We start from the raw sequence: 23,420 nt of genomic DNA on the forward strand, positions 1-23,420 counted from the left end.
CAATGCACTCAGTTATTCAAGTTTCACTATAAAATTAGCTAAAATAATTGCACGATATAGATAAATAGTCTGCGCAAGTTAAGCTATAGGCATAGCTGCATGTCACAGTAACCATGTAACTTTCAATTGATCGTCCGAGCAGTCCGCGGAAAAATATATCTCACGATGACGTCAATTCTGACTTTTAGGTGTCTGCGACTGAAACTCCGCCCAACAAGCTACTGATGCGGTCGACGGCTTGTGGGCTGCGGGAAAACAGGTAGCCTAAAATAGCAAGACTGCAAGCGGAATGCTATGTAGCCTATGGGCGGAAAAGTCTGAAAGCTAATGACACACATTTTAGATTTCTAAATAAAAAAAAATCGGAGAATTTATTTTCGCTACCGTTCTAATGAATCGCAGAACACATGATTTCTGATTTCTGTCACGAGGATGAAACTGTAGGCCAATTGAATTTTTTAAAACAAAATACATTTATAAGCTACAAAATTTATAAGCTATAAAATCAGAGGATATCTTTTTGGTGGATAAGGTTTCTAGAACATGCCATCAACAAATTGCAGGTATTGCATATAACGTGCATAAAGTGCTATTTTTCTAAATGCATTTTACATTTTAATAAATAGGGTAAATACATTTAAAAATACATGAATTCATATAAAACTGGAAAGTATATTTTGAGGAAAACGTAGCATACATTGTGCATCCTAGAGGGCCAGAACACTCTGATCTTTGTTTCAGATCTCTGTATCATGAATGGATCAAATGTTATTGAATTTTTAACACATTTTAATAAAATAAAATTGTTCTGTATAAAACTGTAGAATGCATTTTTATTTATTTATCTATTTTTATTTATTTTATTTTGATTTTTTGGGGGGTGGGGGTTGCAACCTTGCTTGAGTCCCTAAACATATTGCAGTTGATTTCATGCAGTCGGGCCCTTACCACAGAATCTTTTTAGTACTCTACATGCAATTTATATACAAGAGGCAGTATTAAAGTGATTCCAGTTTATGGATCTGGGGCATAAATCGAATTGTATTATTTTGGACCGTGCCGAATGGTACAGTATCAAAGCCTACACCTGTTAATCGGGAAACACAAACGCGTTTTAAAATGACATCGTGGTTTCCTATCAAAAGTTTGTCATATTATAGGCTATTGCACACTGTAACTTACCAGTCCACGGCAAGACCCAACCATTCTGATACATTCAGATAACAAATAAATGATCCAGTGAATAAGAAATAAAAAGATGAATTAACAATGACCGTAGGCTTTTCGACCTCCATACTCAATTCCTATCTGTTATTTCTTAAACTACAGGCCTGGATCATTACCTCATCCTTCCTCAAATTACTACAATCCTTGGATTGGGAGCAATGAGTTAAAATAGCGAATAGCTACATCAGTGCATCTGTGGGGAAGGGTATGAACGCAACACCCGGAAGTTGATTTTCAGGGATGGCGGATGAGGGGTTTGTAGTAGTTTCTATGATGGAGAGAAGCACGACCTGGCGGGCTCTGACTAACTGACTTGCATTATATAGCAAAACCCAACAGACCACTTGCATTATCGGCTGAAGCATAGAGGAAAAGGACAGTGCAACCCATAGACGGACAAATCTACAAGGTCCATGAAGCAGTGCGCTGCGGCGCCATGAAACGAGAAAACGGGTACGAATGAAAACATCAACAGCACTGACCAGGTGATTTCATCTGACTGCAGCCTGCGACATAGCTAGTAACCTTCTTTTGATAACGTCTCTGGTTTTAAATCACTTAACTGTGTTATAGAAAATTTTGTCTTGTGACGATAATTCCAGGTACATCAACTCTCCTGCAAAACATTGGTCCCTTGCTAGCTGGCTAGCTGTTAACTTCCTATGTAGCCCATCGATATATTTTGTTTTCTGGACAGCCGGCTAGCTATTTTTACGATTTACTCACTCAGTCTTGTACACTGCCGACGTATTACTGCGCGATAAAAATTGAAAATGGCTTGGCATATAGCCTGCTAGCCAATCTAATAAGTTTTACATTATCCTTGGGTGCATTACATTTTGTCAGTGTAGATTGCTATAGCTGGTGACCGAAGCTCTTGCTTTCAGTTTTAGGATTCCGTGTGAATGTGTTGATGATTGTCAAACTACGCAAGAGTTTTAGATTTGTTTTACTAAGCAGCCAGGTTAAAAAAACTTTGCTGTCTACATGTGTATATGGTGACAGACTATGTCATAGAATCGCGCAGTGTAGTTTAAGTATGGAGACTGTTTACTTTAGTAGCAGTAACACTTGACAAGACTCCGTCTTAGAGCTGTGGGGCCTAGTTTGAACTGGTTCCCAAGACTCGTTCGATTTTCAAACTTTTCTGTGTGGGTTCAGTAATACCAACGGCATTATTTGCTATCAATAACCTAAGTGGTTAAATAGAATGCATTTGTACATTTAACATGAGAAATTTCGTGTATGTCGCTCATATTTGCTGCAGCTAGTTCTTTTACCATTATTAATTATATGGTTTGGCCCGGCAGGTCCATCTTAAACATGAAAATGGCACGGAAACGCAAATCCAATTCTCCAGAAGAAAGGCTTACTCGTTCCAAAGCTCTGAAGGAGGATTTTGTCTCTAGACATCAGCCATCCCACAATGCACCTCTGAGGATAGAAAACAGGAAGATATCTACCCCTATCAAGAGGAAGGTCCAGGGGATTGATCCAGATGTACCATCGCCAAGACGATACTCCCCAAGGTTCAAATGTCAGAAGGAGACCCCCAGCAAGGGGCACAGTAGCTCAGGTACTGGACAGAATGAAAAACTGTGTAGTGTAGGCGTCCCCATCCTGGGTCCTTTCAGATCCAGTACATCCGGTGTGGTGCGTTAACTGTGCAATCACCTGCTTTGATTGTTCAAATAAGTGCTGGGTAACTATGGAAGCCATCAGACTGTGGATCACCAGGACCTGGGTTGGCAACCTGCTGGTGCACAAGTCAAATTGTGAAAGAAATTGCTGAGATGGATGATGAATCCTTAGCATATGAAAATATGTGCATTATATAGATATCAGTTAATCAATGCAATCACATACTCCTGTGTTTTTAGGCCAGGCTCAGATTGTGGAGCCTCAGCTGTGTTCTAGCCCAGTACAGCACCCCCTACAGGAGGAGGAGGACACTGAGCTTGGTCTGGTCATCACTCTGGGTGAGATTTGCACTTCATTTCTCATGCTAGTGTGCTCACAACTACTGTCAAAAATATAATTTTTTTCAAAATAAATTGAGCTGAAAGCAGTTGCCTGAGTGAATGTTGAAATATTGTCCTTTGCGTCTGTGTTCCTCATTGATGTTTTTTTTTTTTGCAGTCGCTTAATGCCAAGCCCTTTTTTGATCTGTTTGTTCTTGCCTACCACTCCCCCCCCCCCCAGATGAAGAGCAATGTACGGGGCAGCGGTTTGGAAGGAAGAAGGCCGGGGAAAAGGGGAAGCAGAACGTGACTGATGATGACAATGATGATGATGAGGAGGAGGGGGAGGGGCTTGCATCCTGTGGGGAGGAGCATGAAGAAACGGGCCTGGAGGGGCAGGCGGAGGAGGAGGAGCTCTGCAGGCAGCTGGACCGAGCGCTGGAGAGGAAGTCTCGGCGGCTCAACCTGACCAACGCCAACGTGCGCAGCATCCTCCACGTGAGTCCCTGCCCGCAGACCCCTGCCCGCTCCACCCGGCTCCAGAGACCCAGCTGGTCACCTCGCCACCTCTTTCCTAAAGGCAGCCTCGCCACTTCCTCTGAGCGAGGTCTTCCTGTCACGCTTCCTCCTGCTGATGTGGACATTTCCAAAACTGCCCTTATTTCTTGGCTCTGTTCTTAAGGTTGCCTTCATTACGGACAGTTCCTGCTGCTCTTTCAGATGAACACACATCGATGGCGCCTCCTTTAATCTTCCACAGCTTACCTGATTGTCTTTCAGCTGTTGTCCTTAAAGTAGCCTGTATTACATATGCACAGTGACACCGACCTAAGTGTCTGACATGTGGACAAGCTGTGATTTAGCATTTATTCCCTTTGCCCACAGGAAGTGATTACCAATGAGCAAGTGGTAGCCATGATGAAAGCTGCGATCAGAGAAACACAGGACATGCCCATGTTTGTGAGTCTCAGCGTCCTCTCATTAGTAGTGTGCTGCTTGAGAGTGCCGTGTGCACTCTACTCTCCTGTCTGTACTCTTGCAGAAATATTTGCAATTCCCTGTTTGCTTGTTTGTCATGTGCCCAAGACCATAATGCATCAAGTTTTTGTGTTCTCAAATTGAAGTTTTTGTTAATTTATTTATGTCTTTTCTCTTAGGAGCCCAAGATGACACGCTCAAGACTGAAGGAAGTGGTTGAGAAAGGAGTGGTAAGTTTTCCTGGCCAGTTTCTGCCATGTCTCTGGATCTCCTCCCCATGGCTTATCCCAATGGCCGATTTCTAATTTGTTTTGTTCAGTGTGTGCAAGCCGCTAGTTTTTGCTCTGAATCAGCGTGAATGTGGCTTGTCTTTATCCTGTAGGCCATTCCAACATGGAACATCTCTCCCATCAAGAAGGCCAGTGAAGTAAAGGTTTGTGCCTCTCATACATATGGGCTTCTGTCAGCATGGCGTCAGCAGACAGAAACGTCGCGCTGGAGTGGGAGCAGGTTTGGTGGGGGCAGTGGCAATTCTATAAATATTTTTATAAAATAGGGGAACTGCTACCGTTGAGTTTGTATTTATACACAAATGATTACTGAGACTGTTTAAGAACACGTGTAGGACCCAGTTAATATTGCGTTCTCGTCAGTTACACAGTGCAGATGACTGCCATACATTTGTTCTGCTCTCGACCCCCCTTCTAGCCTCCCCAGTTTGTGGACATCCCTCTGGAGGAAGAGGACTCATCTGACGAAGAGTACTGCCCTGATGAAGATGAGGAGGATGAGACTGCTGAGGAGGTGAGTGAGATTGAACACGTCCTCCATTACTCTTCAGATAAAAGTCTGTTACTCATTCTGTACCCACCATCAGTTTGCATGACACTGTTAGGATAAGTGCTGGGCACCATGTTTTTTTTATGGTTGCGTGTTTTTATTTTAACACTGCCATTTCAGCTTGATTTGTTATAATTCAGGCTTTTCCGTGCTCGTTTCTGTGGCTTTTGTTGCACGTGTCACGTGTTGTACGTGTCTCACTGTAATGGCCCTGTAACGCTCTGGGTGACAGCGCCTGAATGACGAATAAACCGTTAAATAAACGGAAACCTTGTTGTTGTTGTGTCAAATGTACGCTCCCCCTGAGCCTTACGGTCCTCTCTGTGCCGACGGCGTGTTGCAGACGTTTTTGGAGAGCGATGTGGAGAGCACGGCCTCGTCTCCCCGGGGCAGCCGGCTGGCTCGGCCCAGGACCCCCATGGACGCCTCTGAGTGTGACGAGGACCGGAGCTGCAGCCCCAGACAGGTGACCCGCCTGCACGCCCTAGCGTCCCGTTCCTGCTCAGCGGGGCTCCTCCACCGGCTGCACTTTTCACTCCCTGACCATAAAAGTAGTGTTTCCTACTAGAAGCGTTTTTTATATCAACCACCGTTGCGCTTTGAGTAAAAGAGTATTTCAAACGTCCTGTAAAACTTTCACCCGCTCCCGCCATCCCCCGTTCCGTAACCGGAACGCCTTCCCTGTTCCCCCAGGGATCGCGGCAGTCCCGACATCTGAGGGTGGAGGCCGTTCCCATGGGCCCCCCTCCACCCCCCCAGCCTGCAGGCCCCCCGCGGCCCCCCAGAGCCCCGCCCGACTGCAGCTTCCTGGAGAAACTCCACGCTGTGGAGGAGGAGCTGGACTCCAGCCTCATCACCATAGAGCCCTACCAGGTATTGCTATGCAGTCAGCTGTTTGACTTGATGAGGGTTAAAGGCCTAATTCTATAGACCAGCTCAGAGCACAGAAATACTTTACCCACAGCGACCACTGGTGACCTCTGTCTACGGCCGTGTAAATTATGTTAAATAATGTATTTCTGGAAAAGTATTTTTTTAGCATTCCCTTTAACAAACATGGTACATTTTTTTAAATGGTCATTTCAAAAAGACTTATTCCTGGTGATATAATCACATTAATGCTAGTGCTGTGCGCTTTTGCCCTCCTCAGCCATCACTGTGACTAGTATATGTGATACTATTATAGGGTAGAATATCCTATGGCTTTTTTTCATGAAAAAGATGTTTTCTTTAAAGGGCAAATGTATTAAAAATTATATATGATTATATTATACTCATTAACTGAAGGGATTCGGGTTGATTTCCTTTTGAATTCTACAAGCCCAGTGCTGTAATATCTGTGCTACTTTGGAACCGAGCATGAACAGAACCAGCAGTTACTGTAGACATCAGTAGAGCTGGCCAGTAATTAATCCCCCCCCCCCCCCCAGATGAGCGGCGGTGGGGGCGGGGAGGACAGCCTGATGGCCTGCAGAACCCGCTCAAAGCGCCCGCTGCGGGACGTCCCGCTGGGCCGGCTGGAGGCGGAGCTACGGGCCCCTGACATCACGCCGGACATGTACGACTGCAGCTCGGCCCTGGAGGACCGCGAGTGGACCCACTGGCTGCAGAGCCTCATGACCTCTGACGGGGAGAACGAAGGTGAGGGAGGAAGAGGGGATGAAATGGAGAGATGGAGAGAGGGATGGGGAGAGATGGGGTTAGAGACGGGGCTCCATTTAGACCTTGATGGTGTTTGAATGTAAATGTAAATATTTTCTGTTCGTTTATACATTTTGCAAAGCATTCCTATTTCTATAGATATACTTACCGTGTGCGGGTGAATTTTTCGTAAACACTTCTGGCCCCTTTGCTGAAATTCTTTATCATATAAATAATTTATGAATGAAGTCTTTGAGCATTGCAGTATAAATACTGAGAGAGTTCTGAGAAGGTGAAATATTTCTCTATGCCAGTATGATGCTGAGTGAATTTAGGACCTCAGTCCTATCCTGCACAGTAAGAGAAGAGGCAGTAACCTCAGAGAAAAACAAGAGATTTACAGGGAATTAGCTTCCAGTCCACAGGTTTGAGTGCGGCCGGTAGATATCGGTCTATATTTAGCCCGGCGATGTACGTGTGGCTTCAGGCTGAGGCTCTGCGCGTCCGTCAGACTGATGACTCTCACCTTTGGAGCCTTATTGACTGATGGAGCCATAATTTCCCCATTACTCCCCAGCTAACGCACAAACACTTTCAGACAAATGGGCTGACGGAGCGCGTCTGCGGGCGGCTAGCAGCCCGCCGCGCGCGGGAGCGTGAGCGTGAGCGCGCCGGGCGTGTCGCTGCTCTAATGGCGCTCCTCTCTTGTTTGCTCGGACGCGTCCCTGTTTTTACTTTTTTTACCCGATCCCTGACCTTTTCCCCACTTCCGCCTCACTTCACCAGCTCCCCCATGTTTGTCTCTCTGGCTGTTTTCACTTGGCATCCCTTATATGACTAGTTAAGTGCATCTTGAATCGGGTATCCAGCCCCTCACTAACAGTTTTGATGTGCTGTGTTGTTGAACCAGCATGTGAACTGTATAATACGTGTGTGTGCCGGTCTAATATTAATCCTCTGTGTGTCCTCTGCTTAACTGAGGACTGAATGATTTGGTCTAATCACAAACAGCAGAGGAGTTTCCCCTGAGCAGTATCCTTTAAGTATGCGTACGGTTTGCTGTCACTTTGTGCTAATTCTTCTCTCTCCTCTCTCCGTCAGAGGAAGGAGACGACGAGGACGACCCTGAGTATAATTTTCTGGATGACATCGACGAGCCCGACCTGGAGGACTACCGTAACGACCGGGCCGTGCGCATCACCAGTGAGTCCCGCGGCTCGGCTGCCTTACGTTCTGTTCGGCGAATCAGATCCCTCAAGTAGATCACTTGCTTCAGCTGCTTAGTCAGCGCTGTCATTTGTCAAGGAAGTGATTTTACTATTTAAAATTTTCAGCTGAAATGTTTTTCCTTTTCGTATTCTCTAGTGTTCATTGGTCAACGCCCCTTAATTGTCATCCTCTGTGTTAATTTTTTATCTTTCCCCTGTTCTGTCTTTCCCTCACAGAAAAGGAAGTGAATGAGTTGATGGAGGAGCTGTTTGAGACGGTAAGGGTTGTATTTTAACCAGTACAAAGTGTTGAATGTTTTCTTCAAGGTTGTTGTCGTGTCTCACTGGATTGCGTAAGTTTAATGATCTGAGTCTCTGTACCTGTCCTCCAGTTCCAGGATGAGCTGGGGGTCCAGGAGCGGGATGAAGAAGGGCAGGAGGAAGAGGAGAGGTCTGAGAAGACTTCGCCTCAGGGAGCACCCAAATTCAACGTCCCGCAAGCCATTCGGTAGGGCACTCTACCTCGTGTCTGTGTGTCTTCGCCACACACCCATTAGCTGTCTGTGTCTAACTTGACGCTGTGATTACCGCTCCCAGTGATGGATCACTCTCTGGGCCTTCCAGAGGACAGAAGTGCGTTCGTCTGACTGCACCTGTGCAAACAGGCTTCTGGCACTGATATGATGACATCAGGCAGAGAAAGCTGTGCCTAGAATTCTGCATGATAAAAATACAGCAAACGCCTTTCATAAGCCTCATATGAAGTATTATCCAACGTGACAAGAAAAAGCACGCAAGTTTTAAAAAAAGCCGATAAAAAGGGCCTTAATACAAAAAGGCAGACCACCTAGTTCAGATCATCTAGAATAAGTAAAGAAAGAAAAAACAGTTAAAGATTACTGAGTGATCCTGTACACAAACATTACAATACATTAAAAAATGATAGAAAGTATGATATATATCAGCACAAATGGCATGGTAGGTGCACTAATATCCCTCATTGTGGTAAAGATAGCTACTATTTTCTTTCTTTCTGTCTACAAACTTGCTGTTTATTATTTTCACTCTTGTGTCTTTGACTTAGAGCACATTTATAATGAAAGGTGCCCGAGTATGAGAACAGTGACACTACAGGCCAGTTTAAGCCCGATTCCCTGTCTGAGTCCCTGTCTGAGTCCCTGTCTGAGTCCCTGTCTGAGTCCCTGTCTGAGTCCCTGTCTGAGTCCCTGTCTGAGTCCCTGTCTGAGTCCCTGTCTGAGTCCCTGTCTGAATCCCTGCCCCTCTGGTTGTTTCATACATAGTAATTCGTTCAGTAGCATGGATCGGTGGGACGTCTGTCGTGTGTCTGCTAATCTACCGATCGATGTTCCTGCCTCGGTCTCCATCCTTCTCCATCTCCCCCAGGCCCCTCCCCTCCCTGTTGACACGAGGCCCGTCGCCGGGCGGTGGGGGTGACGGGCAGCTGCGGCGGTGTCTGTGTGAGCGAGCGTGTGCCTGTGAGCACGTATGCGGTGCAGCTGCCTGTCCAGCTGCCTGTCCCGGTGTTTACAGGGCTGTGTGCCGCGCCGATGGGGCTGCTCGTTCCGCACGTAGCGCACGCGAGCAGAGCTGACTCTTTTATGGGGCACTCCGGGTCCTGATGGACTTCATGTGCCGCTGCTGTCAGCGCTCATAATAGATATACGATGCATGCACACACACGCACACACACACACATATATACACACTCAGACGCGCACACATGTACGCACACACGTACGCGCGCACACACAAATGCATGTACACACACACACACATTCACACACACACACACACACACACACACACACAGGCCTCTCTTTGGGACAGAGCAGCAGAGGGTTGCTGTCTCTGCTTGGGTAGGGAGGCAGAGAGATGCTCTGTTGGTGCAGATGTCCCTCACTCCAGAGACAGGAGTCAGGGCTCCCAGGCAGCAGAGCTACACACACACACACACACACACACATATGTGCACATGAACGTGTACACGCATACACACTGTCACACCCATGCGCATATCACACACTGTTCAACAGCACAGCACACGGATGAAACAGCATGCATAGCTTATATCGTCAGTGAGAGTGTGAGGGAGTGAGTGAGGCTCCAGGGACGTTGCAGCCCTTCTCCTTCTGAACCCACACCGTGCTCTGAACACCAGACGTGAGCCCTGCATTTCACACAAGGCTCCTGCTCTATACTTTAATCCCACACTCAGCTCATTTAAATCACCTGCATGTTGTTCCAGGTTCGATTCAGCTGTGAAGGACCATGGAATTGTGTTATTAGGCCCCTGGGGGGGAGGGGGGGGGGGGGGGTTGTGGAAACTGTGAGCAGGCATAATGGTTTTATTTAAGTGCACACTTCTGTTTGATCAGTGCTTAATCAGCCAGGCTGTTGTTTTCGCAGGCATAAATGTAAGGGTTTTATCAGGTCTTCAAAAGAATCGATGATTTTTTTAAAGATCTATGAATCGGAGAGGAAAGTGATAGCGGGTGACGTGTGTGTGCGCTGGCTGTGCACGGGGTGCGGAGGTGGGCGGGGAACGAGTGTTCCACTGGCGTCACCGCGCGCTGATTACACTGCGGGGTCTGTCTTTTGTCCCCGTCCTCTAAATGCTAACAGCGTGATGGGGGGAAAGGCTGGAGCCTGGCTGGAGTCTGTAAACCTGTGGGACACGCGGCCTGCAGCTGCTTCACATTAGACCGAGGAGAGGCACTGTGTGTGTGCGTGTGTGCGTGTGCGTGTGTGCGTGTGCGTGTGCGTGTGCGTGTGCGTGTGCGTGTGCGTGTGCGTGTGTGTGTGTGTGTGCGCGCGTGCGGGCGTGCGTGTGTGCCTGCATGCGTGTGTGTGTGTGTGCGTGTGTGTTTGTGTGTGTGGTGCCTATGCGTGTGTGTGTGTGTGTGTGTGTGGTGCCTGTGCGTGCGTGTGTGTGTGTGTGTGTGTGTGTGTGTGGACCTACACCAGTGTGTCTTTGCTGGCCGTGTGGATTTTAAAGCCGCTCTGCTGCCTTCTTTCAGACGAGCGTTCTTGATCTGTAGCGCAAGTTCACCTTTCTGTGGGGACACTCGTGATGCTTATCGTCGCTCACGAGCCTCCATTTGCTAAATGAAAGCAGGACGGGACTGAGAGAGGGCGCTGAAAATGAAGGGGCAGATAACAGGAGGAAGTGTGATCACAGTCCCCCTCCCCTCCCCCACTTTATCTCCCTCACACATACCAAACACAGCTGTCAGCGCAGCCGGTTGCTTGGGACATTAACTTGTTTTGCTGTGTTGGTGTACCCAGGCGAGCTAAAGGTTAATCACTGTGTGCCACAGGGATGTTTTTAAAGGGTCCTGACTGGCAAAGGCTGAGTAATTAAAGTGGTATGAATCACAAGGCTGTTGTTCATTTAAAAAATAAATGGTAATAATATTAGGGCATGTGTCATTCCTGCAAAATGTAGTGTTAGCAAAGAGCCTGAGCCTTTTCTAATGTAATTTGCTCAGTGTGTTTTCTTTCCCGGTGTGATGTAGTTTACTTACATTTGATGTTCAGTATTATGTGCTTATAGAGCTGTTTCTTCCATCATATTGGTGTCATTTTAGATTTAACTGAGTGGCATAGCGGCAGTGTCCCATCCCCTCAATCCAATGGCCATTTTTAGTGTCTTAAGCCTTTAAGGTGTAAGATTTCTAAAATGTGATTAACTGAACATTCTAATTGCTGATGTAACGATCATTACTGGCAATTGAAAGCAGTGGAGTTCTAGAACGCTGCCTTAGAATTTTGAATAAACAATCCGCAACACCTACTCTTCAAAGGGTTAAATACCTCTCCTCTCCGCAGCCCCCTGATCCCGTTCGCTCCGGAATGGTGGCTAGTTCATTTTCTGCTGTCATAATTAGCGATGATTTACAGAGGTGCTAAATGGCAGCTGTAATAGTTTAAATGTCGCGATGCTAAATCTGCGAGGCGTTGGCCGGCTGTCACCGGGCCCCGTTTGTGCTGCAGGTTCGAGGAGCCCCTGGCCAACATGCTGACGGAGTGTCACCGCGCAGTGAAGGAGCAGCTGGAGGCCCTCCATCAGCGGCGGGCCCTGATGGAGAGCCAGGCCAGGGCCTCCCAGAGCCCCCCGGGCCCCCAGGTGCTGCTCGTGCCCCCGCCCTGCGCCCTCGTCCTCAGCCACACGCAGAAGCTGCAGCTGCAGCAGCAGATGCAGCAGGTAAGGCGCCCTCTGCTGCCCATGGAGGGAAGTACAGCAGCTGGTGGCAATGATGGGTGAACTGCAGTAGGGAATCGTAGTCATCAGTCTCCTTCATTTAAACTACAGCACTATTTATAGTTGTAGTTTGCTAGTACATACATATCTTAGCAGCTTTTGTTAGTTCAGTAATATTTGGACCCTGTCAGTGTATTGTTGAAAATAGATGTCACTGACACTACGATGATGCCCAGTCCCCCACTACCTATGAAATCCCACTTTCCTGTGCTGCTTTTCTGGAAAAGCTCTGACCTAATCAGCCATTTGGGCTCAAACACGGCTCAGCGCGTGGCTTCCTTCCGCTGCGGTTTCCCCTGCCCCTCCTTAACCTGCGGTTTCTCCTGCTGCAGCACATCCAGCTGCTGACCCAGGTGCACATGCTGAGCAGCCCGGTGGAGGCCCTGCAGAGCGAGGCCAGCACCGCCCTGCACTTCCTGGTCAGTCCTCCACCCGACTCGGTCAATGGCAAGCGGTCTGTGTGATGTGTGTCTCAGTGGATGCTTTACCCTGAGGATGGCTGTGGAAGTCACGGTATGAAAGGATGTATTCTGAGTCCCCCCCCCCCCTTCTTCCTTTGCACCCCAGTCAGAGCTGCAGTCGTTCGCCCAGCGCGGGGAGCAGGGCCGAACCGCCGTGGAGCCGGGATTCACCAGCATCTTCAGGGCCTGCAACCTGCAGGGGGCGCTCTCTCTCCTGGAGGAGCTGAAGCTGTCTCCCGCTCCAGCAACGCCCACCAAGCCCACGCGTTCCTACTGCGGTGAGGGGGAGAGGGGTGTGCGCATATGCGTGTGTGTGTCTGTCTGTGTGCATGTGTGAGTGTTTGTATGTGCGTGTGCACGTGTGTGTCTGTGCATTCATGTGTATGTATGCGTATGCGTGTGTGCATGCGTGTATGCGTGAGATGGAGAGACCTTGCAGGCAGCACTGTTGGTATAGAATAGCATGCTACATGTTTTCTGCTGGTAAACACCTATACTGTGCAAAATAGGTTTGAGTTCTCGCAGATGAACTGGACCACAGCTATGATCTGCGTAAAGTAGCGCAGCCTCATCAGCCTGTGTTTCGGCTGCCTTTGCAGTGCGCTCATACCCTCTGCTGCCCTCCAAGCTGGCCTGGCTGCTTGCCACTCGGCCTGTGTTCCTCTACCCCGAACTGCTGCCCCACTGCAGCCTGGACCCCACCCTGCACCCCCAGCGCACCAAGACCGGCTACACCAAGGGCGAGGACAGGTACGCGCCGCAGTTGCGTTCTCTGCCTCTGTCTGCTTGCGCACGTAGCATAGTGAGGAGTAATAAAATAGCCTTCATTAGCCTTTGGTCCTTTTTACACCGTAGAACCCGAAAAAAAAAAAATCTTTTAAAATCTCTATCACAATAAAGACACAGAATTGGTACTAAAATATTCAAACGATACCCTCCCCTAGCAGACTGTCCCCTGTGTAGTCACACTGTTCAGAGCTCCATGCAGAAACCCCGGTGTTCTCCCTCTCCCTCCCCCCTGCTCCAGCCTCATCCTCCTGGGCCTGAAGCACTTTGGCGAGACCGAGTTCCCCTACCAGCTGCTGTGCCGCTACCTGATCCGCACCAAAACGCACGAGCAGGTGCGCGGCCGCGTCCACGACATGTGCCACCGCCGCGGCCAGGACAACGTGTTCAAGGTGCGGCCCGGCTCGGCTCGGCTCGGCCCGGCTCGGCTCGGCTCGGCTCGGCTCGGCTCGGCTCTCTGTCGCCCGCGCGACGTGTCAGAAGTCGCTCGCAAACTCGAACGGGAGAGGAGGTTTGCTTTGCTCCTCTGCTGTCACACCCTGACCCTGACCCCCGGCTCTCTCTTTCTCTTCCCAGCTCTACTTTCAGCGCAAGCTCATGCCTCCCATGCCTCTGGTGTGCAGGAGGGTGATGCCGGGAGAAGAGCGCCCCCCGGTGGAGAGAGAGGAGGCCGTTCTGCCAATCTGGCTGCGGGTACAAAGACACTAAAGCTACTTTTGTGCTGCATTGCTCGTGAAGCAACTGATGGGAATGTTATAGTCTGCGTTTGACGGATTTAAAATGCAATTATGGTAATGGAACGTGCTGAAAATATTTTTTCCCTCTCTCTCTGCAGAAGAGCTTGCCATATATCCACAAAGCAGTGATGGAATATAACCAAGAGCCAGGGCAGGCCTCGCCTGAAACCGCGCCTTCCACCCCCCCTTATCTCTTTCCCCCAGGGACTCGCTATCCCCTTGCCCTCCCCAAAAATGTCACTCTACGACTGCACCCTGGCAAAAGATTGCACCCGCGCTCTGCACCCAAGCCCCGGCCTCTCCGTGGCTACAGACCCCCGTCCTTCCCCTCACTGGCCAAAGCTCCTGGAAATACCCCTTCCCAAGGGGTCCTCCTATTGGCTAAAGCCCCTTTCACTCCTATACAAGGAGCCCTCCCATTGGCTGCCGCTCCCTTGACCCCTGCTCATGGAGCCGTGCCATTGAACACTGCATATTCTGTGCCCTTAAACCCACTGTCTCAGGGTTTTGGGCAGGAGATTGGATGCGCTGTTCTCCCTCCCCACGATGTTTCCCCCACCCTCTCTCCTGCCGTACTCCAGGTCCCCTCTAACGCTTCCCTGAACTCTGCCCTCTTCAGTCCGGGAGGAGTAACTGCATGCGTAATGCAGACACCACAGGTGCAGGCAGAGGTGCCCAACCAGCGGATACGGCCCCGTAAACTCCTCCCGATACAGCCTGCTCCCCCAAAGCCTGCTCCCGAGCTCCTGCAGCTCCACAGCTTCTCTGTGCTCCCCTCGGGTGGAGGCGCAGCGGCAGGAGCAGGAGTAACAGCAGCAGGAGCGGGGTCAGGAGCGGGGGAGAAGAGTAAAGTGGGGAAAGCGGTGGGCGGAGCCTGCAGCAGGGCTCCGCCCACCATGATACTCAACCTGGCTGCCCCGGTCGGCACCGCTGTTGTCTGTCCCTCCACTGTAAGTCCGGGGCTGCCCAGGCCCCCAGCTGAGCCCACCCCTCCGCCGCAGGACCCCGTCACCCACCCCGACGGCGCCCTCGCCAGGCTCCGCAAACTGGTGAGGCCGCTGTTACCGGCACCGCCCCACTCCGACCCGCCCCAGAGCTTCCCCCCCACGCCGCCAGATAGCGCCGTCAAACCCAAATCCAGCCCCCTTTTCTTCGCGCCCGCCCCTTCTCCGCTCAGAGGCGCTTCGGGGGACGGAGCGAGCCCAGGCTCCCCTGCGGTAACCGTGGGAACAGAAGAGATGGCGGGGTGTCTCGCCGTTCGGAGCGCAGTGAATAAAGCCCAGTCCGTCCAGGACCACAGGACGCCCTCCGATGCTTCGCATTTCGCCTGCGCGGCTCAGTTGGATCCCAGTGTAAATTGCGCCGCTGCTGTTCCTTGCGCCACCTACACGGAAACGGTGACCCCGCCCCCCCCTGGCGACCAGAACTCGCTCATCTCCTCGGCCGAGGCCAGGGTAGCCGTGAGCCCAGCCGCGACCCCAGAGCACGCGGCCGGTCCCCAGTACATCCTGGTGCGCACCACCGCGCAGGGCGCCGCCCAGTTTCTGCTCCTGCCCCAAAACTGCCTGGTGACGGAGATCGCGGCCTCGAGCGGTGCCGCTGGCGACCCCTCCCTGAGTCGGGCGGGAGCACCGTGGGCTTCTGGGACCCGGAGCGGAGAGGAACTCCCAAACACAGCCCTCAGTGCGGGTCCACGAGAGCCTGAGCCTGTGCCACCCCGAACGGCGTCTGCAGGCCCCGGGCCCCCCTCCGGCGAAGGACAGGAACAGGCCCCTGAGGGGAGCGAGGACAAGCTCGTCAGGCTGATGGCCTGCATGGACGGACTGAAGGAGGAAGAGGAGGCGGACGAAGAAGGAGAGGACCTGGGAGAAGAAGAGGGGGGAGATTTTGGGGGCGCCCTGCTGGCTCTCTCGGAATCTTCCGGAAGCCCCGCCCCAAGCCTGGAAAGCTGCGCAGACGCCTTGGAGAGGATGATGGGTACGGAGGTGGAGGGGGGGGAGCGGTCGACACCCAGGTCCAGCGGGGAGGTGGGACAGAGTGACATGGAGAGGGACGGTGATGCAGCTGAGGGCGGAGTCGGGGACAGTGGTGGGGGCGGAGTCGGGGACAGCGACGAGGACGGAGAGTGTCGGGTGACCTGTGTGAGACTCAGCGTGACCAAACCTGCCTGGGGGACAGTTGTACTGAGCAGTGGGAGTGAGGGGCAAGAGCATTCTGGGGGAGGAGGAGAGAAGGAGGTGGGAGAACAGAGAGAGGGAGGTGGAGGAGAGGGCAAGGAAGGAGGCCGAGAAGGGCAACAAAATGGAAAGGGAGAGGATGACGGAGAGAAAGATGGAGACGGGGAGGGGGAACGAGGTGGAGAGAGGGGTGGGGACGGAAAGAGGGGGGGAGAGGGAGAGAAGGACGGAGATGGAGAAAGGGAGCGGCAGGGAGGGGACGAGGAGGAGGAAGAGGACTTTGATGATCTCACTCAGGATGAGGATGAAGAGGAAGTGATGTCGTCTGCCTCGGAGGAGTCTGTTCTGTCCGTGCCAGAGTTGCAGGTGTGTGCGCATGCGTGTGTGTGTGTGTGTGAGAGTGGAGTTAATTTTTTTGTGAATGTCATTTCATAGATTACTCTATCACTCATCCAATGCTCCATTGGATGTCCATCAGAAGAAAGTGTCTGTACGTTCAGTATGCTGCAGTGAGCCTGGAAAGGCTGCTTTCATTTGAGCCGCTGTGTGTTGCTCACCGTGCAGGAGACCATGGAGAAGCTGACCTGGTTGGCGTCGGAGGGGAGGCTGTGTGGGGAGGGGGATTCTGAGGAGGACAACTCCCCAAACTCCCCCAATTCTCCCAACTCCCCCACCTCCCCAGTTTCCCAGAACTCCCAGGAGGAGAACTCTGAAGAAGAGGAGGAGGGGCCGCCGAAGGGGGAGGAGTCGGAGTCCGGGGAGGGCGGAGCTGGCAAGCTGCCCGGCGGGGAGGTGCCGCAGGGGGCGGGGCCACATCAGGCCAGCGGGAAGGGGGCCGGCCGCGGCAGAGGTACGGGCGCAAGGCGGGGAATGTCTGCTGTGTCTCTGTTCATCTGTGTGAGAATCTGCTGCTCGACTCGCTTGTGTTCTCCTCTTTAGCAGCTGTGAAGCCAGGCTGTGGAAGTGCTGTACAGTGTGCTCTACTGTAGCTCCTCCCATCATCACTGCTGTCCATGTAGCTCCATCTCACATTTAGCTGAACTGCTTTCCCTCCCTCTCTCTGCCCCCCCCCGTGCCCTCCTCCCTCCCAGGGCGTGGCCGGCCTCCCCCCCGCAGCCTGAAGCGGAGCCGGCGCCAGGAGCGGGACAGCAAGGACGCCTCCAAACTGCCGCTGCTGTACGACGACCACATCCTGGACAACGACCCCCTGAGGGAGAGCAAAGACATCGCCTTCGCCCAGGCCTACCTCAACAGGGTAAGGCACAGCTAGCGCCCGCTCAGCCTGACCGTGTGCACCCATGCAGCTAGCGCCTGCTCAGCCTGACCGTGTGCACCCATGCAGCTAGCGTCTGCTCAGCCTGACTGTGTGTACCCATGCAGCTAGCGCCCGCTCAGCCTGACTGTGTGCACCCATGCAGCTAGCGCCTGCTCAGCCTGACTGCGTGCACCCATGCAGCTAGCGCCCGCTCAGCCTGACTGTGTGCACCCATGCAGCTAGCGCCCGCTCAGCCTGACTGTGTGCACCCATGCAGCTAGCGCCCGCTCAGCCTGACTGTGTGCACCCATGCAGCTAGCGCCTGCTCAGCCTGACTGTGCACCCATGCAGCTAGCGCCTGCTCAGCCTGACCGTGTGCACCCATGCAGCTAGCGCCCGCTCAGCCTGACTGTGTGCACCCATGCAGCTAGCGCCCGCTCAGCCTGACTGTGTGCACCCATGCAGCTAGCGCCTGCTCAGCCTGACTGTGTGCACCCATGCCTCCCTCTCACCTGTCCTGTAGTCCACTCCATTAGCTGAACGCCTTTCCCTCCGCCTCTGCGTGCCCCCTCCAGGCTGGCCTGCTCAGCCTGACGGAGCCCGCAGAGCGCCAGACGCTCCAAGCTGCTGTGTGCACCACATCTGCAGCCCTGAGGGAGCAAAGCTCGCCTGCCTGTGCCACCTCACAGTAGCAGCTAGCGCCGCTCAGCCTGACTGTGTGCACCCATGCAGCTAGCGCCTGCTCAGCCTGACTGTGTGCACCCATGCAGCTAGCGCCTGCTCAGCCTGACTGTGTGCACCCATGCAGCTAGCGCCCGCTCAGCCTGACTGTGTGCACCCATGCAGCTAGCGCCCGCTCAGCCTGACTGTGCACCCATGCAGCTAGCGCCTGCTCAGCCTGACTGTGTGCACCCATGCAGCTAGCGCCTGCTCAGCCTGACTGTGTGCACCCATGCAGCTAGCGCCTGCTCAGCCTGACTGTGTGCACCCATGCAGCTAGCGCCTGCTCAGCCTGACTGTGCATGCAGCTAGCGCCGCTCAGCCTGACTGTGTGCACCCATGCAGCTAGCGCCCGCTCAGCCTGACTGTGTGCACCCATGCAGCTAGCGCCCGCTCAGCCTGACTGTGTGCAGCTAGCGCCCGCTCAGCCTGACTGTGTGCACCCATGCAGCTAACGCCTGCTCAGCCTGACTGTGTGCACCCATGCAGCTAGCGCCCGCTCAGCCTGACTGTGCACCCATGCAGCTAGCGCCCGCTCAGCCTGACTGTGTGCACCCATGCAGCTAGCGCCTGCTCAGCCTGACTGTGTGCACCCATGCAGCTAGCGCCTGCTCAGCCTGACTGTGTGCACCCATGCAGCTAGCGCCTGCTCAGCCTGACTGTGTGCACCCATGCAGCTAGCGCCTGCTCAGCCTGACTGTGTGCAGCTAGCGCCTGCTCAGCCTGACTGTGTGCACCCATGCAGCTAGCGCCTGCTCAGCCTGACTGTGTGCAGCTAGTGCCCGCTCAGCCTGACTGTGTGCACCCATGCAGCTAGCGCCCGCTCAGTCTGACTGTGCACCCATGCAGCTAGCGTCTGCTCAGTCTGACCGTGTGCACTCACGCACTTAAAACACAGTACAATATACACTTTGCTGTTCCATTTGGGACATTTCTTTTTGCCAATTTGCTGCATTTGCTTTATCACCATTCGGTTATCAAATGAGGTAAACGCACATCACATTGAAGATTGTAAGATAAAGAGTGTAAAATTAAATAGTGCACTAGGCAGAGTGAAAGTCTTCCTGTTTGTCAGCTCTTTTACAGTGCATTTCTTCCCCAGATACACGAAGCTCCGTTTTTTATTCAGATCAGATTTCTTAACATGGAGCTAAGTTACCTGAGGAAGATACCGACAGGTATATTTTGGGAAAATGGGGGCAGTTGGGCGCGTGTAACACTGCCTGCGTTTATGGGTCCCCTCAGGTGCGCGAGGCCCTGCAGGACGTCCCGGGGAAGGTGGAGGAGTTCCTGGGGCTGCTGTACGAGTTTGAGCAGGGGGGCGAGGGGCGCAGCGCGGTGGAGCTCTTCACCCAGCTGAGGCCCGTGCTGAAGGACTGGCCCGACCTGCTGCGCGACTTCGCCGCCTTCCTGCTGCCCGAGCAGGCCCTGGAGTGCGGCCTGGTACTGCGCCAACCCCGCCAAACCCTGCAAAACCCTGCCAGCAGGGCTTTCAGTTACCGCTGCTAGCCTGTCGCGTCCAGACTTACACAGACCTAACTGCAGCTGTGTCCATTCTGTGCTGTTTACACTGCAGACTGCCTCGTCCCTCTCTCTCATAGCCCCTCTCTCTCTTTCTCTCTCTCTCTCTCTCACCCTCTCTGTCCTCTCTCTCTCTCCACCTCCCCCTCCCTCCCTCTCTCTCTCTGTCTCTCTCTCACCCTCTCTCTCCCTCCCGCTCCTCTCTCTCTCCCCCTCCCCCTCCCCCTCCCTCCCTCCCTCCCTCTCTCTCTCTCTCTCTCTCTTTCTCTCTCTCACTCTCTCTCTCTCTCAGTTCGCGGAGCAGCAGGCCTTCGAGCGCAGTCGCCGCTTCCTGCGCCAGCTGGAGATCAGTTTTGGGGAGAACCCCTCGCACTACCAGAAGATAGTGCGCGCCCTGCAGGGGGGCCCCAGCCTCAGCGACGCTGGCATCGACGAGGTAGGGCGCGGGACGTCCTGGGGTTAAAAGGGCGGGGTTGGGTGTCTGTCGCCATGGGAACCATCGCTTTGCTCTTTCCCTTCCAGCTGAAGGCTCAGATGGCCTCGCTCCTCAAAGGCCACACACACCTCCAGGGGGAGTTCTGGGTGTTTTTTGACGAGCTACGCCCGCCCCCCTCCCGCCCAGGGCAGTTTGAGGAGGCCGCCTGGCCCGAGGAGGGCGGGGGAGTGACGGAGGGCGGGGACGGCAGTGGTGTGGGACCTGGGGGAGGAGCTAGCGGGGGCTTCGAAGAGGTCACTCTTCCGGATTTGGAAGAAGAGGAAGAGGTTCACAAGATTCCACCAATGACAGCCAGGAGCAGGAGGCGGAAAGAGCTGGGCACGCTCAGTAATGACAAGGTTAGAGAAAATGCACAGGAGACCATGGCTCTCTAAATAAAGACAAAATGTGCTATTACAACATTAATGATGTTATAACACACAGTACAATAAATTTCACTGGGACCAGATACAGAACTGAAAAGGCTAAAAATCCTGCTGTGACATGCTGACCTGTAACTGGTTGTGTATTGTTGCTTACAGGAATGTGATTGGCCAGATAAGGACTGTTCCTGCCCCTGCCATGATGTAGCCCCTGATGCCAAGCTGCGGAGACACAAGAGAAAGGGATGCTGTCGTTGCCATACCAACAAGGTCTGCTGAAAATGATATTGGTGTCTGTATACAAAATGTATAGGGGATGGTGTGGGGATGCTCTGTTCAATTCAAGTATATTTGTGTTATTTATTCTTTAAATATTTAAACATAAATATAAAGCCGGATCAAATTTTAATCATTAAGGGGGGTGGGATATTGCATGAATTTTAACATTTGAAATATCCTTTAAAATTTTGGAATGGGGATATTAACAGAAGATTCATCTTCCCTCTCACAGGTCTCTGACTCCTCCAGAGGAATGAAGGGTCGGGACCCCTCGTACCCTGGATCCAACAGCCTCCAGCAGGACAGCCAGACGGAGAGAAGAGTGGAGGAGCGGGAGGAAGAGAGAGAAGGGGAGAAGGAGGTGGACGCGGAGGTTAAAGACGAAGGAGGCAGCGAAGCAAACAGCCCTCATTCCGGTACTCTCTCAGGACTGCACTTCCAGCATAGTCAGCTCTCAGAGAGAACAGTTACTTGTACTTATAATTTCCATTTATGTACATAACATATTGAGAAAAGGCACAGATGTGGCGTTTTGTGGTTATTTGGTTGTTATTGGGATTATTGGAAGGGTCAGGTCACACAGCACCTCAGCAGTTGTTAACTTTTTTTATTTAACTTGGTGTGAAAATGCAGTAGGTTCCCAAGAATGCACTGAGCAGTCCAAAATATGCAGCTTTCAGATGATCTCTCTCGTACCCGTTCTCACTCCCCCAGCGGACCGGGGGCCACAGCTGTGGGACGGTCCCGAGGTGGGCCCTGCCCCCAATTCTGAAGAAAGGGAAGAAGAGGAAGAGGAGTGGAAGGAGGTTGAGCGAGAGGGCAGCCCATCCCCAAAGAAGAGCAGGAAGGACGGGGAGGGAGCGGCGGTTTGCGATGGCCCGTCGGTACCCCCCTCAGGGGAGAGGGAGGCGTCCCCGGCCTCTGCTCACCCCCGTCCCAGCCCCGGCGCCGACCCCCCTGTCTGTGCCAAAAACATCTCCCTCACCCCCAGCGGGGAGAAGGTGATCTTGTGGACGAGGTGAGAGGAGGAGCCGAATGAACGCCGTCGTTCAGTGTAGCATCGGAAAGGGCCGAGGGACATGTATGCTAAGTGTCAAAGCTGTGAGAATGAATGCTCTGTCCTTTTTTATAATGACCGTTTCACTGCCTGTCTGGGCAACAGGGAGGCGGACCGTGTGATTCTAACTGCCTGTCAGCAGCAGGGAGCCAATCAGAGCACCTTCCAGGCCGTCTCGGCTCAGCTCGGAAACAAGACGGCCAGCGAGGTGAAATATTTGCGCCGTTATTTTTTTATCTTTCTGAGTGGAGGCTGTGACTAGAGAAGCCTGGATGAAGCTTTTTGTGTCATTGTTAAGCTATCCAGACATCAAAGTGTTAACCATACCAGGACAGTAGACGAACCTAGAGGAAGTACGGTCCAAGTCAGGCAACGCATAGTCATTGGAATACTGTTACTAACACGAGCAACAACGCACTAGGAAAAATAAATAAATCAAGTCGTAGACAGTGACTTACCGTGTGTGCTCATCCTGACTTGGTTTCAATGAAGGTGTGCACGTTTCATGTTGTTGAACAGTATGTGAATGTGAGGCGGGCTCGGTGTGGCTCTCCACGGTGACTGCCCCTGACCCGTAACCCCTCCCTCTCCACCCAGGTGTCCCGGCGGTTTCGGGACCTGATGCGCCTCTTCCACACCGCCGCCAGACAGGTCAGCTCAGAGGACGAGGCCAGTAACGCTGAGCAGCAGTCCGCCACTGATGAGGAGCTAGACTGAACAGAGCCTGAGGGCTCGGAACCAAAGACGACAGGACGGACGTACACTCCGTTACCGGCACGGAAGTCAATGACGCGGAGATGGAGCAAATGGGAGTGTGAATTTGCAGGAACCATTTGGGGACTACAGTTTTAACTTGGTTATTTATAAGATGTGTTCCAGCCTTTAAAAGTGTTAGTAACTATTTAAAGGTCAAAATGACCTGGTCTTGAAACACTTGAGGTGTCATGGTTGTTAAAGTAAAATACTGTGAATCTGAATTTCTGAATAGCAAACTTGAACCAGTCATACAGAAGACATGGGTTGACAGGAATTGAGTCATTGGAACCAGATGCTGAAAATTACTACTAGTTTGCCAAGAGTTTTATGATATTTGGAGACTTAGTAGACAGGAGACTGGAGTAACTGAATTGCACCTTAGACCAGTACAAGATATACCACTGAAAATATCCCTGAAACACACCAGCATAATGCTTTTAAATGTATAAAGTCCAAAGTGACAAACCTCTGTAAATACTGTAAATACGAACAAATGGGACTGAGAATGTACAGTATTTTTTAACGTATTTGACACTTTTATTCACTTTGTGATGTGCTTGCTCGTAAAAGCTGGAAAACCTGAACATACAGTGCTTGTATTGCTTGTGTGGTTGTGGAGGGAAAGATCTGTGAATAAAGTGCTCCACAAGAAGAGTTGTATTTGTGCAAGAAAAAT

The 23,420-nt window shown here is 52.1% G+C and overlaps 1 protein-coding gene across 2 annotated transcripts; it reads left to right on the forward strand.

Annotated features, from left to right (window-relative positions):
- The first annotated feature begins 1,422 nt into the window (after positions 1–1,422).
- On the forward strand, positions 1,423–23,419 carry gon4lb (gon-4 like b). Of its 2 annotated transcripts, none has more exons than XM_064353098.1 (31): positions 1,423–1,712; positions 2,538–2,803; positions 3,108–3,206; positions 3,430–3,686; positions 4,074–4,148; positions 4,346–4,396; positions 4,549–4,599; positions 4,875–4,970; positions 5,350–5,472; positions 5,700–5,879; positions 6,437–6,647; positions 7,749–7,850; positions 8,093–8,133; positions 8,248–8,363; positions 11,870–12,080; positions 12,470–12,556; positions 12,705–12,876; positions 13,198–13,348; positions 13,626–13,776; positions 13,961–14,077; positions 14,220–16,664; positions 16,863–17,148; positions 17,390–17,553; positions 19,519–19,716; positions 20,087–20,230; positions 20,317–20,628; positions 20,812–20,922; positions 21,164–21,347; positions 21,646–21,949; positions 22,094–22,196; positions 22,586–23,419. In XM_064353098.1, the coding sequence occupies exons 1-31, from the start codon at positions 1,687–1,689 to the stop codon at positions 22,703–22,705; spliced, it is 6,954 nt and encodes a 2,317-aa protein (XP_064209168.1). In that variant the 5' UTR covers positions 1,423–1,686; the 3' UTR covers positions 22,706–23,419. The 2 variants fall into 2 exon arrangements, with proteins under 2 accessions (XP_064209168.1, XP_064209179.1); XM_064353109.1 differs by having other exon boundaries at positions 1,423–1,680.
- The last annotated feature ends 1 nt before the right edge of the window (position 23,420 follows it).

The sequence above is a fragment of the Anguilla rostrata genome, chromosome 1 (assembly GCF_018555375.3).
Source record: "Anguilla rostrata isolate EN2019 chromosome 1, ASM1855537v3, whole genome shotgun sequence".
In the NCBI taxonomy this organism is placed as follows: Eukaryota; Metazoa; Chordata; class Actinopteri; order Anguilliformes; family Anguillidae; genus Anguilla; species Anguilla rostrata.

Coding starts and splice junctions, on each gene's coding strand:
- gon4lb (XM_064353098.1), top strand. CDS start 1,687: ATGAAAACATCAACAGCACTGACCAG. Junction 2,804..3,107: donor CAAGGGGCACAGTAGCTCAG/GTACTGGACAGA, acceptor CTGTGTTTTTAG/GCCAGGCTCAGATTGTGGAG. Junction 12,557..12,704: donor GCACCGCCCTGCACTTCCTG/GTCAGTCCTCCA, acceptor TTTGCACCCCAG/TCAGAGCTGCAGTCGTTCGC.